The 18,154-nt window shown below is 36.9% G+C and overlaps 1 protein-coding gene across 1 annotated transcript; it reads right to left on the bottom strand.

Moving 5' to 3' along the window:
• Positions 1 to 1,639: 1,639 nt before the first annotated feature.
• Positions 1,640 to 14,739, bottom strand: LOC116252729 (peroxisomal acyl-coenzyme A oxidase 1-like). Its single transcript, XM_031627206.2, has 14 exons — positions 14,159 to 14,739; positions 12,977 to 13,085; positions 12,336 to 12,397; positions 10,552 to 10,761; positions 10,269 to 10,356; positions 10,013 to 10,175; positions 9,059 to 9,257; positions 8,199 to 8,396; positions 6,642 to 6,773; positions 6,048 to 6,168; positions 5,071 to 5,181; positions 4,295 to 4,364; positions 2,194 to 2,377; positions 1,640 to 1,998 (listed from the first exon to the last, which is right to left on the bottom strand). The coding sequence occupies exons 1-14, from the start codon at positions 14,294 to 14,296 to the stop codon at positions 1,789 to 1,791; spliced, it is 1,995 nt and encodes a 664-aa protein (XP_031483066.1). The 5' UTR covers positions 14,297 to 14,739; the 3' UTR covers positions 1,640 to 1,788.
• Between the last annotated feature and the right edge of the window lie 3,415 nt (positions 14,740 to 18,154).

Consider the following 18,154-nt stretch of genomic DNA (forward strand, 5'->3'; position numbering starts at 1 on the left):
AATTACACCATTGGCTCGATGGGCTCAGGTTTGTCGTGGACAGAATCCTAACCCAGGTGGATATGGAAGTCCTCGGCCGCAAGAAGAGTCAGAATACCAGTGTGTCGTTTCTATGGAAGCGTGCGTCACATTGCTCTATGGTGGATGGTGGGGCTTTTCCATACTTGACCAAATGAATGACCACGCCGAGCTTTCATCTCCGCCATCGGAGCCGTTGATGGCGGTTTTTAGCCGTTGTAATTCCACCCCTGGATATCCGGGGGATTACAATTGACTCTTTGTCCGCACGCTAATCCAACCGCCAATAAAATAATGTCCGTGTGCTAATCCAACCGCCAATAAAGTAACTTCGTTAGGTACAGGAAGGGGCGGCCATTATCCTGCCATTGGCTTCGAAAATTTATATATATATATATATATATATATATATATATATATATATATATATATAAAGCATGTTTTCAACCATTCACAGCCATCCAAGTGAAAACCGTTGGATCAATATATAGTGGAAAAAAATGTGTGAATTGATATGAATGATGAAAATATTCATCATTTTTTTTTCTCTCATTTAGCCATCACGACTATAAATAAGTTAGGTGACTTTAGATACATTAATTTTTACAAACACATTGTTATCATACCTTTATATATTAGACTTTGGTAAGAATCATCTAAGCCATCGATTTCATTGCTACCAAGTGGTGAAAATGAAGTCTAGTTTTTTCAATAATTCAAAATGCTCATCAAAGGAAAAAAGAGAACAAAAATAAACGGGTTTTCATGAACGAAGCTCTCCCAACAAAGTTGATGTCTGAAAATATGATAGCTATATATATATATATATATATATATATATATATATATATATATATATATATATATATATATATATGTATGGCAATTTGTCCTTTTCTAACCTTGCTTCCTCTTGTGTCTGGTTTACGTTTGAAAATGGTGGGGGGTCGACCCACCTTTTGAACTTTTGCAGGCCTCCAGTGCCCCTGAGAAACCCCTTTCGGGACGTTCAGTTGACGCTAAGGCCATTACTAGATCTTGATTTTAGCATCGAAACAAGTCATTTTCTCAATTAGTTATAATGGTAAGGCCGTGTCCGCAACATACTTTTACTACCATCGTCCAAACAGTTCATTTTTAAATGCAGTAATTTAACACGGGTTTTTTGGGCATCTTCCTCCTACCAACTCCAGACAGTTAAGTCTAATAAGACATACTTTAGCTACCATTAGTGTAAAAAGTAGAACATTTCTGTTCAGAATTCAAAAACCCCGAATTTTACTAACTCTCTGAAAATCAATGTCTGTTGCAAATGTACGCGCACTTTGAAGCCCATTACAGCCAGAATTGCAGGTCATGAGCGAGCTTAAGGTTTACCTATTTATCTTAGGGTTGTGACCACGACCTTTCAATAGCATTCAGCAGACGATAAAATGGTTGCCAAGATTCTCCTACGAACAGATTTGCCACTAGTTACCAAGCTGTTGTAGCGGGACAGGTACAATAAGAGGATAACAAGTCGGATAACATATACCCATCAGCCTCCTCTTGATAGAAAATAGTTTCGACAAACGCAGCGACGATGACACCAATAGATGCTGATTTGTCGTATTTCCAGATAGATGCACAAACTTTCAAACTGAAGCTCTGCCATTTCATTTATAGAATAATATCGAATTGTCCAATATTCCTTTGGCAAATTATCATTATACTACTCAAAAAGGTCAATTTGGTTCTAACATAAGCAGCAGCTAGCAATCAGGACCAGGCCTATAATCTAGAGAACCTAAACTGCTGTTTAATAAGAGGCCTCACATATTCATAGTAACCATCTGGCACAACTGAATCATTCAGGGGCTCCTTCCACGCCTCTTGATACAGAGCTGGATAGACATTGCCATCATACCGGCCTAAGGTTGAACCCAGATAATGGTCGGTATAGTTAAATGCATCAACTAAGGCCACAGCATTGGGACGTACCTGCAAAAAACACAAATCGAACAAGAGTACAAAAAACCCCTATGCTTAGTCACAGATGAAGCAAGTATTGGAGAAAGTCAAGAGGACAGTGCACAGGCCCAAAGAGTATAGCTCAATGTAGTAGACCTGTCAACTGATTGTATACGCTCTTAGAACAATTCTAAGATTGTAACCCTTAGTTTGAGCATTCCATACCTGAGAATAGAGAGACCTCAGCTGCTCATTGGCAAGAAGACCTTGTTCAGGAGTGATGCAGCTGGTTGAAAGGAAATCACCCAAATGTTGATGAAGAAGATGGAGACAATAGATGTTGCAAAGCACCTGGAGCTGCCGTTTAACTCCCTCCCCAGGTATATCTTGCTGCAACTTTTCAATAAACCTGAATTTCAAGAGGAAAAGAAAGAGGTAAGTTGAATATTTCTCACCATCATAACCCCACTGTAACACGTGCAGTATAAACCTAACGCTCAAGCCAAAGACCATTAAGGATCTGAATGCTCAAGAAAAGCAAAAGCTAAAGTTGACAAAGTTGCTAACAATAGACTATAAGGAAATAAAGACAAGACCACTAGCAATGGAAAAATATATCTTTAACAAACAACAATCTATCGGCCCAAGTTCAAGTAGGATGGGGTAAGTGAACATTAGTTTTTTCCCATGTTGACTAGGACAAGAAAGAGAGCAAGATTAGCAGACCCGAACTTTTACGTACCAATGTAAAATTCCATCAAACCAACATTTTTTCTTGTAAGCACACCATCATCAGTATACCGACAAAGCTGCCAAATGGATACGTTGGTCTCTATTGCAACGCTAATGAAACACCAGGGGGCCTGATCCCAAACTTGACAACATAGCCACCGAAACATATACAGCTTTACTTGGGATCAAACCAATTCTGTCAGAGATGTCGCTCCCGAATCCTAGGGTGGACACATGCCCATTCTGAATAGAGTGCTTTCGACAAAGATAATGCAGTGAGAGTGGACAACGCCCTCACCGAGTAGACTGTGCCTACCAACCTACACTCTCTCTCTCTCTCTCTCTCTCTCTCATTTTGGCAGTTCAATGCTTTCCCATTCAAGGATTTTGATCTGTCTTTTGGGTTTTGGTCACTTCCAATTGAAATTTAATTTCCCTTAGTTGGACATCTACTTTTTTGGAGCTTATCCATTAATTATTGTATTGGACTACTGCTTGTGTTAATATACACTGATTGCCTTTCTTGTTTATTGCAGAAAAGGATTTTCGTGGTGTTTAAAAAAAATAAGTCTTCTATGGCAATCTTGTGGCATCTTAGACCTGGATCTAAATTGATAAATTATGCAAGCAACTATTTCTTTTGGAGAACTTTGCAGTTGTCATTTTTCTAGGCAAGTATGATAACAAAATAATTTTAACTTTCACTTCATGTTTCCTTTTTTTTAACCATATGATTATGCTGGCCCTATTATAGATTCCAGGCTCTGCAACTGCTCCTTGATTGCTTTTAAGAGATTGTCATAAACAGATCAAATGACCAATATCTGGATCATGATCAATAAATTTCCTTCAATCCAGTGCCAGAGCCAGAAATTTAGTGACAAGGGCACTAAATATATAATTTTCAATTTAAGCGGGCACTAATATGTAAATATGTGAACTGATAGTGAGGTTCTTGAAAAATTAGGGGGCTTATGTCCCCCACTTATATGTGGATCCATATTGCTTCAATCCAACAAAAAAGTACTATCCTCTTCCTGAAACTCATGGAGGATTCCCATCACATGCGGGAACAGTAGCCAAGCGGTCACACACCCAGTAAATGTGTTGAAGATTTTCTACGAAGGCAAGAATCCTGCCTCTTCCACGTGTAGAAATAAAAACAAAGGGAACTTGATAGGTTAAATTGTTTTCCTGAGAATCAGACATCGGGATATGGCAACAAAGGTCCAGTCCTAGCCAGAGAGGTAGGTTAAGAATTTCAACCCAAACACAATTTAATTCAATAACCAGAGAATCTCCTGGCATGATCTAGTTGTGGTCTGCCTAATTCAATTTTGTAATTCAAGAAAAAGGAAAAATGAAGGATCAATCAATGATGTATGGTAGATGGTATCAGGTTGACCATGCAATCACAAAATGTAGTACTAAGAACACATGAATACTTCAAAACAAAAAACTGCCTCAACCATCTTTAAAATTTTGAGGTTCTTCCAAACCTATGGTATTTCTGAAGAAATAAACTTCAGAAAAACATTAACTACTTAAATTGCCAATGAAAAAAAAAAATTCAAAGTTAAAGATGAGAACATACTTGGAAACGACAATCAATTGACAGTGTGCAATTGCCATCTCCAGTAGGTCAGCAGAGAGCTCAGCAAAGCCTGCAAAAAAGGAAAATTTCAATTTTTATGTAATATATCTATATATATATATATATATATATATACAGGTGGACCCTATGTACAGTGGAGATCTCCTCTGAAGAGAGCGGCTATTATCACACATGCTGGAGGAATCCAGCCCTCCTATATATATATATATATTTATATATATCTTCCAATGAACATGAGCACGCATGATACATGTCACTTTTTATTTTCGATGCAATAGTGCCATTGTTTGCAGTCTAACCTAATCCTCAAGTCCAAGCTAACCATTAACGTCAATCCTCTCTTGGATTCTAGTGTTAATCAAGCCTATCACCTTGACTGATCAAAACCAAAGCTTCCTCCTTACTTTGACTCTCACATCTTGTCGAACCTAGCTCAGATGCCCAAACATCTTTTATATTCCAAATCTCTAGCATTCTATGTCATACATATGGATAATTCTTGATTTCACCCAAATACAGAATCTGATAACTTTTCACCAGAAATTAGTTTTCTAGAAAAAATTATACTAAGTATATCAATGACTCTGTGACTCATAGATCAAGAAGATAAACTGTCAAAAACCTGCTTTGGAAAGCAGTCTGCATACTCAAAGAAACATGGCACGCAAACAAGAACCCTCAAGATGATAATTCCATAAACTACATATTAAGCTTGAACTAGTTAAATAATATGGAAGAAAAGAAACAGAAATCACCATCTTCTGGGTTTGCTGCACTTCCAATCTGCCGGGCACAAACAACAGCTAATCTTGTTGCCCTTGCTTCAAATACCTCCAAGATGACCTCAGGCTTCAGCCAGTCTTCAGCTGTAGAACAGCATCAGAAGATGTAGTTAAGGAGCCACAAAATGTAGTATTGATAACATGAGCACCATGAAGTCATCTTTTTGTAGATTGACATGCAATACATGGTATCAACAAGCAAGATGTGAGATCCACAACAAGAAAATGATAGCAGCAATATAGTAACGTTTCCAGCCAAGTTTTCAAAATTTCTAAAAGCGCCTCCAGGAATACGAGCACTTTAGAAAGACAAGCATGATACCTCTTATTCATGGATCATTTCTTTACTACACTATATGCAAAGTTAAGCTCCCACTGCCTACCCAATCTTTGCTTTCATCATTTTGCTTTTTTCAAAGCAAGGTGTTCCACCATAATAACACCAACTTAAAATCAAGAGTGCCAACTCCATAGAATCAATTAACTAACACCATCAGTGTGTTTCCCCACTAGTAGTTCGTTTTGCTTTCAGGAGGAAGAACCTCATGAGGCCCTACACAGGCACTCACAAAAAGCCAATGCACTCATGTTGCACCTATAGCCACACCAGCATTTGTTTTGCAATCTATCTCCTTCATCTGACTCCAAAAGGGGGAACAGGAAGGAGACATATCACCACCCTGGCACATGCATCTAGATGAGAGACAAATGCATCAATGAGGAGAGAGATAGAAAGGGAGAAGTCTGATGGACCCATGTCCAGAACCATTGATCATTAATATGTCCATGTCTGTGTGATTGAGAAGGGAGAGGAGGTGTATGACTGTAAGCTGTAACCATGTCACTGCACCTGAGTTTGTGAGAATGTGCATATTTGCAGCCTCATCACCTAGTATGAGCCATATCCAACCATTTCCTCATGGAAAAAAAAAATGAAGCCAGCAAGATACCTTTTTGGACACCACATTTACACTGCATCAAGTGCTCCACATGCCCCATATATGCAGTCACACCAACAGGCTTCTTTCCCGAACCCAGCTGAGATACAGTCTTCACAAGAAACCGTGCAACCTATAACCACAGTCCATCAGCACAAGAGGACAATGAATGTCGACATGTTATAATACTTATGGAAATATGTACAGTTGAATTACACAACATGCAAGAAATCATTGAGGTATTGGTGAATATCACAATGCCAAACCCAAAAAAATCCTTCAAAAGCTTTTGCATAACTGATTTTATGGCAGAGATTTCAATAGACTCCATTTGACAAGAATTAAGAGGGTCACATAAAAAGAAACAAGGTTTCCAAAATCAAAACTTTGAGATAAGTCACCTGAGAATTGTCATGCTGCAACCTGGCTTAGGACATATTGACAAATTGTGACCTTTATGAAATGGGTTTTACACAAACAGATCTGGGAAAAAAGTCATTCTGCACAACTTATGTCTTACAAGCATCCTAAAATGACACGATTGTTTGATAATGTGAATGTGTTCAAATCGTCAATAAGAACCCCTCTGGTACAAGATTGGCAAACCTGAAGAAGCAATACTACATTATCTCCTTCATATGTACATGCAGGAACATAAGAAGCAAACAACTCGGGAAGACCACTGTTACATAAATATCCATGGCCACCACATAGCTTCCGACATTCCTCAATTCCATCCTGCAGAATGAACCACAAAGTCCCATTTACTTAAATGAAAGCAGCACATAAAAGAATATAATAACAGGCCAAGGTATACACTCATTAATCAAACATGAAGAGTGATTCACATCTATGTTGTCAAGGTGCCCAGGCGCTGTCTAGGAGCCAGGCAGCGCCTAGCACCTAGGCGAGGCCTAGGCAAAAAAGGCAACCAATTTTTTTTTTTAGTTATGTTAATATGTCAAGTTATTTTGATTAACTATTAGTAATATTTGAAAGATGGAGAGTAGTAATATAACAAGCATAATCAACTTAAACAATCAAAATTTAATTGTTTACTTCATTGAATATGCAAAATCAGTAGAAGAAGTTTAACATTACTCATTAAATATAATCTAATACGAAAAGAAAAAAAGATCTAATCTCTAGAAGAAGGAATGTAAATCCAAAAGATGGCTTTAGTCCATTTGTTCTTAAAGAAAGACAAAATATAAGAAAAAAGACTAACAATACATAATAATATGCATATAAGTACACAACAGTAACAATACATATAAGTACATAACCATAGTAATGTATACATATAACAGGTATGACCATGCTACATATTATATAGCAGGCTAACAGTATATACATATAATAGGTCGATGCAATACTATATGACAGGTATAACAGACTGTACATAACAGTATAAACATATAACATGTATTACAATACATATAACAGGAATAACAAATTGTATTATAATACAAATTATACAATTTAACATAATAATATATACATATAAGTTTATAATAGGTATAACAAATTAACAATACATATAACTATATGATATAACTTCGTAACATAACCATACTAATGTATACATATAATGGATACGAGGTATCTCAATACTATATAACAGACTAAGTGACCAACAGTATATACATATAACAGTATACAGATAACAGCATAATCAACATAACAATACATAAAAATAAGTAAATAAGTAATCAATATGACATAAAATACATAACAATATATAATAAATTAAGAAACATTAATTGAAAGGGAATGTGGCTTTTCACTTTCCCATGCACTAGGTGTGTTGGAGTCTAGGCGAGCTTAGGCACCAGCCTAGATTCCAACACATATCCTGTTGCCTAAGTGGTGGACTTATGCGACGGGTGTGGATTTCCGCTTAGTCAACGCCTAGGCGAGGCCTTAACAACATAGATTCACATATGAAGAACACTGAAGAAAATGATTCCATGTTATGAAAAAGACAAGAAACTTAAAGTGCAAATTATCATGTGTTCAATGTAGATTTCTAAAAACAATTTATGTGGTTATACCACCTTATCATACGAATAAGAAGTTCAAGAAAAGCAGCCACAAATTCCTCAATCAATATTAATATAACAACAGTGCCCTGTCAACTATAGAGGTCAGAATTTTACATACAGCAGCCACAGAGGTTGTCACTGACTTCAAACCAGCAGTACATGCATGAGCTTCAGCTAATGTTGAAAAATCATTAGCTTGTAACCTCTGTGTCACGTCCTGATACAGCCATTTCAACCACTCACCAACAAATCTGAACGCATATGCAGATGCCAGCAAAGGGAACAGCCTACTTTGTTGTGTTTTATAGTCAATCACCTGCCATGTGAAAGGTTGCATGAATATACGTAGAACTCCACCAAGAACTGATGGTATCAAAGACAAAAATTAATTGTACAATTTTCAACTAATCCTACAAGAAAAGCAATGCATATTTGAAAAAACAAAACTATTATAATGGCCAACACAAATTCAAGGTGCAGTAGGATTATATGAATCAGCAACAAATGATTGCCATAGATCTGCAGAAAACAGAACAATAAAGACTGAGTAGGCTTTAGACATTCAGACAACCAAAGGAGCAGCATCCAAGTTCCAACCCAAGGACACTGATTATCATAATCCAACAACTTACCCTGCTACCCTATTTGGCCCAATAAACACCACTTACCATTGAAATTCTCTAAATACATCTCCAAAGGCATCACAATTACATTCTAAGGGCCCTAAACTGACAATCAAGATACAAAATATGCATGTCTCAGGCCATATAAAGAAGTACAAAAAGGAAACGATTATGATCTTCACAGTAAGAACAAATTCATGAATCAAGATGACATGGAAAATTTTAACCTACCATTATAATAAGAAGCAAATGTCTTATATTATCAAACATGCTTTGTACATATGATCCCATGGTTAAACATAAGCTATAGAAATAAGAAAATAGGAATCAAAAGGAACATTTAGAGAAACATTACTTGGCTTTCAGGACCCCCATTTTTAGAACCAAACTGCCTTCTAACCGCACTATATCGAACAGCAATAGTAACAGCTCGTGACAGTGCATTTGAGGCATCTATTACAATGGTCTGACGCACAAAAACCATTGTCCCATAAATAAGCTGTCTAGGCACATCAGATTGCACAACTTTTCCTTCTCTTGTGACCTGCAAAACCCTGGAACATTCATGGAAGAAAATCAGTCCCCTTCAAATTTTCAGGGGCATAGAAAGAAAAGAAAAGGTGAGAACACTAGCTTCTGCTGCCATCAAGGCATCACTAAAGCTTATAGATATTTAACTAGGAAAAGAATCTAATTTAAGCCAAGAAGTGAGGTAGTGACATCAGCAAAAAGAACAATTACATGATTCAGTAGACCAATCATCAAATGTCCTCAGAAGCTCTTTAAAGAACATGTAGACAAATAAAAATGAAAAGAATTGTCAGACTATACAGTTGACCTGCATCTTTATAGAAGCTCTACCATCGACAATACATTACATAAGAATTAGACGTAGAACCAGCTCGATTCACCAGCATATAAGGTAGTCAGACCTACAAGTACATTCCCTGTACTTCATAAATACTATGGTCTATAGCCAATTAGAATCTAAAATTGATTTCAATGAAAGCTAAAACATAAATGAGATAAACATAAAATAAGTTGTGTGTATGTGTGTGTGTTGGAGAGAAAGAGGGAGGGAAGGAGGGAGAATTTAGGATGAGCTGAGAATCAACTAGTATGCTGAAAAATTGAAAGGTCGTCATGCTTCATAAAATACTGCAGTGTAATGGAATGCAAAACTCATCTCAATGAATGCTAACTCACGAATAGAGTGTGTTAGCCACATGCACGCACTTACGCATGAAAAGCTAGTGCAACCTCATAAGTACCATGAAAAGGAGCACGAAAAGCAAAAGTTTGGACAAACCGCATTAACATCTGATCTCTGGGGATGCGCACATGATCAAACTGTAGAACTCCATTGTCCATTGTGTTGTAGGCTGCATTTCCAAATTTCATGCCAATATCCCCAATAGTGATACCAGGAAGAGGTGAATGATCTTCCAAACTTCGCAATTGAACAATAAATCCTGTGAAATTTGAAAAACATAAAAGTCATTGCTTTTTTAGGTTTTTAAAGTAAATGTAAAAAATAAGAGACAAAGTAGAGCAAACCCAGTTACCATGTATGCCATGTTCTTCATTATCAACAATCAAACGTGCATATACAATTGCATGTGTTGATACTTTACCTAGGCCACCAGGCCACCACTGGATTACAGAAAAGTGAGAAGTCAATAATATGGCGCACATTTGTTGACAAGGAAATCATAACAAGAAAAGAACAATATGTGATATAACAAAACAAATGAAAAATCAACTGCAAGGTAGAAGTCTATACTTAAGAAGAAGTCAGATAAAAGTTCCTTCTACAACTGAATGACTAATTAAAGCCTCTTTACTCACTTTGCTTGAAGTCAATGTGGGACTGTGGATGATAAATTCATCTGAATTCCTATCATACGTTGCTGTAGTCTCAAGGCCTTGAACATTTGAACCGTGACCAAGTTCTGTCTGTGCATAACAGCCAATAATCTGCATCTTATATGCCAACGGTAACCACTTTTCATGTTGTTCATCAGTACCCTGCCCTCTTATAGCAGGCACAAACATACCCTGGAAAAGAGAAACATAAGATCAGCTAGAACCTAATTATTTACTCTCAGAACAATCTACAGGGCACTATTGAAGGACAAACGCGTAACGTATATAATAAAGTTTGGAGTGTATTTCCTAAAATATAATTCTGCCAGCACACAATACTCCTCCAACCCACCACACACAAAATCCTAAGGTACATCATAAAAGTATTTATAACTTGATCATTGACTATATCTTAGAACTGCAACAAGTGCATATACTTTAGCACACTTGGGCATGCACAGATGCACAAACACACAAAAAAATGTACATTCTGGATCTTTATTCTGTATGCTTCAGTATAAAGCTCATGAAACAGAAAAATGTTCTGAGCCACCTGGCATCAAACGCCGATGCAATAATGCAACCATATCACTTTCTTGTGAATCAGACAATACTATTTTGCCAGTGAAACCAATGAACTTTGTTGGACAAATCAGGTCCAAGATGGTAGCAAATATAGCCATATATAGCCATAAATATCATTTATGGCCATGTCAAGTGATGTAAAAGCTTGTGATAATACAGGTTTCTGCATATCACATGAAAGTTTCAGGTCAAAAAGGAACGTCAAGAAAAAAAAAATAACAGAGAGAAGAAACTATTAACATTGTCAAAAGGAACTATGAGACAAGAAAAGAAATAACTAAAAGAACATTTAAAATATAAGAACAGAAGCAATGAGTAAATTGGATGTAAAGTAGCTTTGAAAATGTGTTGATATTTCCCAGTTAATATCATTTTGAATAATCATAGCTTTAAGATGCAGTATTTACAAAACATTGTAGATATATGTGACTGTTGTAGGAAAAACACATCTGTATAACATACATAAAGTTTGGCATTGCTGGTGTGTGCAGTCCTAGCAGCAGGTTTCAAGTTCAGTATCACCACCACGAAAATAGCAAGAGTAAAATTGATAGGTTATGCATGTAAGTGCATGTGTTGCATAAATTATCTGCAGGAAATAATAGCTCCGAGCTTTATTCGCTCAATCTGATCATTCTGAGACCTTATATGTACAACTGTTTCATTTTTAAAAGAAACAAGCACTTCAGTGACTTAGTAAAAAAAGCTTCAACATAGAAGCATGAATGTTGTTCTATTGAAGAGATGCACAACCCATCGGCCTTTGATTTTTAGAGCTCCAGAAAAAATAATTTACAGATTATTACCACACAAAAAAAGTATTTCTTCTAAGCGAAACCAGTACATTGTCCTTGCAAGAAAATAAAAATAACCATCAAGATACTAGCTAGTGCAGGTATTTTCTGATGAGGAAGTTTGCACGCTAGGAACTCGTTCCTTTATGTGCAAATTTTGCAACACTTAGTTTCCGATTTTTTAGGCCGAAAAAGTTACAAAATTCATTTGCTAAGGAGCTAGAATGTAAAACTGTAGGCAATAAACCCAGCCATTAAACTCTTGATGCATTTCCATGTCATACAATGCTATTATTCACAAAATGTTACGATTTGCGTACATAGCAAGAGTAATTTAAGGTTGATTTTGATGTAAGGTTCTATAAAGACGAATCAGAATGGGCTTACCCAATGCAGGTCAGTATATGCTGGTTGATCAATAAAAAATCTCAACTTTGAAGCTTCTTCTTCTATAAGATAAAACAGCTATTATTAGAGACAGCACAAGCAAAAAAACATAGAACACAAGTAAATTACCTAAATCAGGCTATGGCACTAAGACAGCATATTTGGCTAGCACCAATTGTACTAAGTCCACAGGGATACCAACATAACCACTAATGACCTGGTAGTATGAAGAGCTGACTTAACATGTTGTAATTTATTGGAAGGAAACTCGTACTAATCTAAAAACAGGGTCTGCTATCCCTAGTTAAGATCGGGTTCACTCGGTCTTGTTGCTCTGCTCCTAACAACCAACAACATTCTCTAACTTAGCTCGTTCAGGCAAACAGTCAAACTCATTGTAGGGCCTCCCAGTGACATCCTTTCCTAGCTAAGGGATTGTTTGCATTCCTGGTACAACTACTCAAAAGCTCCAACATTAGCACCCCAACTACAGCAGTGCTGCCCTTCCTCAGGTTTGTAGAGTCAGATATAGCTCCAGAGGGCAGGGTGTGACTCTTAAGTGAGTGGACCATCTGTTTACTGTGATACATCATAAATTCACTACACAAAAGGATCAGTCATAAACTGAGTATGGCATATACCAGTCAAACGGAGCTCATTAATCCGCTTCCATGCATGACCTGCTTTTCTTAAGGTGTTCTTGAATAACTCCTTTCTGCCCATAGTAACCCTGTTATCCTTGCGGAATTCCTGGGTGAAGGAAAACAGTGCAGCGTTAAGGAGAGGCCGAAACAACTGAAAGAGTTGATCATTGAGAACAATGACTTTTTTCAACGAAATAGCTAGATGGAAAAGAACAAAAAAAGACAGTCAGCATTTGCATTAAAACAAAAACGTAAGATCATGTAGTTGACCCTTATTAATGTCTTATTCCTATACAAAATAATGAAATGAAATGGAAAAATACCGTGAGTTTGACCGTCTGTTCTAATAGTTCATATTATTAAACTAGAGAACTGACTTCCACTCGTTTATCAAATTATTATTACATCGCTGTATCTTCTAACTACATTATGGTAACCTGATTTTCTAATAGAATTTTATATGAATGTACCAAACCAAAGCTGAATGTCTTCAAAACAGATGCAGCTCTATGCTTTCATTTGTCATGTCGACACTGTTAAAGAGACAGTCGTTCCTTGAGACAGAAGTTGGAAGATTCAACAAAATCGACTAAGTTGGGTTATATTTCAATGGTATACGACAATCTGGAGATGCGGATACGCATCGAATAAAAATATTTTATACGATAATCGTAAAAAAAAAAAGGGAATCGTAAGAAAACCAGAAAGGACATAGAATTTATCCCCATGTTATATGATCAGATTCGAGGAAAGGGGATACAAGTCACGATATCGCCTAAAACTTCGACGCTAATTGATCACAGAACTGACGCAGGACAAACGAATTAGTGTGATTTGCTAGCATAGCTCTCTCGGCTAAAACGCCCCGTTCACCGGAAGGGATTTAGAGAGAAGGCATTTGAACCAAGAGTTCTCATGTTCGAATCCCACCGTCAGATACATCTTCCACGAATTGCACGAAGAAAAAGAGAAAAAGGAAATGATTACTACTTATAGTAATGCGGGAAACACCATCCACGAATGCTAAGAGGCAAGAAACGGATCAAACGATTTGCGGAGAAAAGTTCTTGAAATAACGAAACCCCAAGCAAATTCACAATAAGCTCAACGCTACAGAATTAAGGAAAATAAGTTCAATTGAGAGAGAGAGAGAGAGAGAGAGAGAGCAGAAGACATTACTGGGTCAGATGCGACGAGGCGGGCCATTCGATCGGAGACACTGAGGGCGTGTTTGGATCCCGCCCAGACCACCTTCATGGCCTCCACATCGAATTGGGCAGTGCTCCTTTCGTGCGCAAGATGATCCACCTCCTCCATCTTCCTCCCCAGATCGGCCAGACTCCACCCGAACGCTCAGGATCAAGAAAACGCTCTCGACTCTCTCACTCTCTCTCCCCTTCTTGTTCTAACTTCCTGCCTTGTGCTGCTCGTATTTAACAATTCTATATGGACTTTTGCACGTGATCTCTGTCTCGTCGCGCGCACACGCACACACACACACTCTCCCTGTCTCCCGACGTGCGAGTTTGCCACAAGAATTGAATGATTCATGTGCTCATACTGGAGCACCGACCGACCACGACCAGCTAGATAAAAAAAGTACAAGTACTACAGTCAAATTTGTAGAAAAAAATTTGGGGAAGGATCACGATGACATAGGTCATGGAATTTTTCCAACGAAACGTCTCATTTATCAGATGACACCACTTTAAACGCAAGAACGAGTGGCACCAAGCTCAGCTCGCTACTTTTTCCTAGGAAACTCTCTTCCTCCCCTCTTTCTCGCGACCATATAAAGGTAATATAATCTCGGAAAAGCTGCTTTCCTACCACCTCCTTTCAGGTGACAAATGGCGTGACGTTTGTTCCTAGGAATTGGATCTCCGAGCATTCCGGCCTCCCGTGTGGCGTGGATTTGTTAGGACAATGTCTATATTGGCGGTTCCCCGAGGTGGCTTGGTCCAAATTATCGAGGACCAAGGGACTGTTGACGAAACTGTTTTCTTCTTTTTCAAGAGTTTCTCTTCCATTTGGATACGTTTTCTCAATTCATCCGGTGGAGAAGCGAAGCGTTTCACATTCAAACCTGCATTCCCGAGACTCCTGAATTTGATTTCCTGGAATTTTATTTTGCCAAACTTGACTAACATTAAAAGATAAAATAATATATAAATAATTCATCATAATATAAATCATTGAGTTGAGTCAGGTTGAGTCGGACCTACTTGGGTTGGCCCGACATCCAATTTCTAGGTTCGAGTTGGGTCAAGTTCCTGGCCCCATGCTCAAGCCTATCTTAGCATCCCAAAGTACAAACTCCCAAAAGCTAATAAGTGAAAAAGGCAATTTATCAAAAGCTAGAAATTCTTTTTGGTGCACATTTGCTGCATGTGGTACATGTAACTCTCATTTATGACCACACTACCATTAAGTTACGATCAGTGGCAGAACTAGTAAATTTAGGCTAACATATATACCTAATATATATATATATATATATATATATATATACTACAATACATATTTTAGAGGGGCAAAAATACTTGTATTTACGATTAGTAATATGTAAAAATTAGTAAAAAAATTGGATGCATGAACCATGAATATAAAAATACCAATAGTTGCCCACACCTAGCTCGGCCATCGGCTACCACCAAAGCGAGTCTTCCAGTAATGTATGCGACTCAACCAGCGGAATCAATCAACGTTGTAAGAATTAGTTTCTGAACTAAAATAGCAAAGCTGCCGATTCAATTAAATGGCGCAATTTTGGGATCAGCTGAATGGATTGTTAATTTGGTTGGTCGTAGATATCAAAGAAAGTTAACAGTTGATACTTGGAAGTCTTTAATCACCCAAAAGATCGAGTCATATTGCCATCTACTTGACTCAAAACTAGTCGATCATTGGAGCTGAGTCTCATAACTGTGGTGTCAATGAATGACCACATTGTTATGCCAAATTTATTAAGGCCATGCGAGGAATGAAATGCGGCTGCTTGTGACCACGTGCCAAGAACCATTGCCATGGGAAACACATTTTTTTCAAAAGAACACGAAAAAACATACTAAATTAAATGACCATTTAAAACTTTAAAAAACACGTATTTTTGAAAAAAAATGTTAAAAACGAAAAAAACGCATTTATAACACGTTTTTAACGCTTTTTTTCATTTTTTTCATTTTAAACAAATTTTTTTATTTTTTTTTTATTTGTTGTTAATCTACTTATCTTGTGATGTTTGTGTTATTAGTTTATTACTTATTTTATTTTTTCTTATTTTTAGTTTTTTAAATTTTTTAAAAATTTACCTTTTTTCTTTTTTTTCAAACTCACGATGTCATACCCAAGAAAAACCTCACCGTTTAAAACTCTGAGACGTTATTTGTCACTATTTCAAAAACTCATTAAAAGTCTAAGAATCCAAGAACAACTGAAGCGCGGTCAAGGAAAACAAAATTTTCTCCTTGTAGTTTATATATATATATATATATATATGTATATATATAAACACTCAAGAGTGGGTTTCATCGGTCATCCAATTCTTCAGTTTCTCACACACACAGCTTGATGCAGTTAAGAAGAGAGAGAAAAAAGAGATAGGGTTTATCCCTTAACCTTAACGAGGATGGTTCATTTAGTTTTGCTTTGCAGTTTCCTATTTATTTTCATTATGTGAAAAACTAAATGGGCCAAACCTATTTAAAATTTTATTTTTGAAAAACAATAACACAACTATAAAAATTAGTTAAAAATAAAATCTCATTTTTTTTTTACAAAGTAATTAGAATTTGACAAGTCGCACCCTTGAAATGGCCAACTGAACCCAATCGGATTGCCACCGATTTCATTCGCTGACAACATTCTTCTTGACTATACATGCAGGAAACTTTATGGCAAGAACCAATTCTTCAATTCTTTCAGTTTGGAAGTCCCACGGATTTTGAGATTCCTCAGTACAAACCATATTCCTTTTAAAAATATGTTAAATATTATTCACATTGTCACATCATAAAGAAAAAGCTTTCTTTGATACAAAGGGGGGCACCCATCATCTTTCAGATTTCGTACTAAGTGAGCTCACCTGTCTCGTTTTACATCAGACTTTTGCATGAGAAAGATGAATATTTCGCTAAGTTGCGTGCTAAAGGCTCAACCCTGACAAACTTCTTATATTTCAATTTCCGCCACTATCTTTTTTATAGTACATAAAATTGACGTCAGATGAGCTCGAAACTGAAACTAACAGCCTGCCAGCTTTCACCTCATTTGTTGCACCAATAACATCGATAATCTTCTACATTATACATCATCTAAATTTGATTATTATATTAACCACTATTTAGAAAAGCCGAGTCGTTATGGCCCCACATTTTGGATAAAAAGGTCCACTCCACTAGTGAGTAAAACTGCCAATAATGCATCAAGTTGGCTTTAGATGAGTATGCAACAAAGCAATTAGGACATGGCTCTGATTTCATCGTCCACAAGGCCGCTCTAACAATTATTTTAGTTCGTACATGATTTTTTTTTATTGCAAAAAATAACACGCTTAGCCGCCTTTATATGAAATTCAAAGACATATGTGAAATGATTATGTTTATTATATCATTGCTTACGTAGACTTAGAGACTGAAAAATGTAGGAATAATCCATGGTTAATGCACAAGTATGAAGAAGGATATTGTTTTATTTTATTTTTCACCTTTTTTGTTTTCGAAATTGTTCTGTCAAGATCGTTTCCACTTCCAAATTGTCTAAATAATCTAAAAATCGAGTGCCCAATTTTGTGTTGGTGTTAATTTGACAATTTAATAGGTCCAAATTTGTCTCAATGATTGTTTGGTGGTATTCAAATCCAAATCCGCTAGTCAAGAGGTTGTCAAGGTAAGGAGTTTTGAATGGCAATAAGGTTTTGGAATGATGCCCAAAGGGGTTGATGGAAGGGCTGATATACAGTGAGTCATCATTTCAAACTTTTGTGGCGTCAACCCTTCAATATGCAAATAGTGTACAGACACTTATTTTGAGACACCGTAAAGCAACCCTGGATCTTAAGGAAGAAGAAAGAGCTTCGGCTTTCACTTAAATGGTAGGATTAGCCTCTCACTTACCCAAAAAAAGAAAAAAAGGTTTGGAACGTGTTTCTGTTGAATTCCATAGATTTAGATGTAC

This window comes from Nymphaea colorata, chromosome 4 (genome assembly GCF_008831285.2).
Source record: "Nymphaea colorata isolate Beijing-Zhang1983 chromosome 4, ASM883128v2, whole genome shotgun sequence".
Lineage (NCBI taxonomy): Eukaryota > Viridiplantae > Streptophyta > Magnoliopsida > Nymphaeales > Nymphaeaceae > Nymphaea > Nymphaea colorata.

Bases quoted from the DNA above. Each gene is read 5' to 3' on its own strand.
- LOC116252729 (XM_031627206.2), bottom strand. From the start codon at position 14,296: ATGGAGGAGGTGGATCATCTTGCGCACGAAAGGAGCACTGCCCAATTC. The intron at 10,357-10,551 runs GTGAGTAAAGAG...TCTGTAATCCAG, and splicing joins CCACATTGACTTCAAGCAAA to TGGTGGCCTGGTGGCCTAGG. The intron at 4,365-5,070 runs GTGATTTCTGTT...CCTTTTTTGCAG, and splicing joins TGCAGCAAACCCAGAAGATG to GCTTTGCTGAGCTCTCTGCT.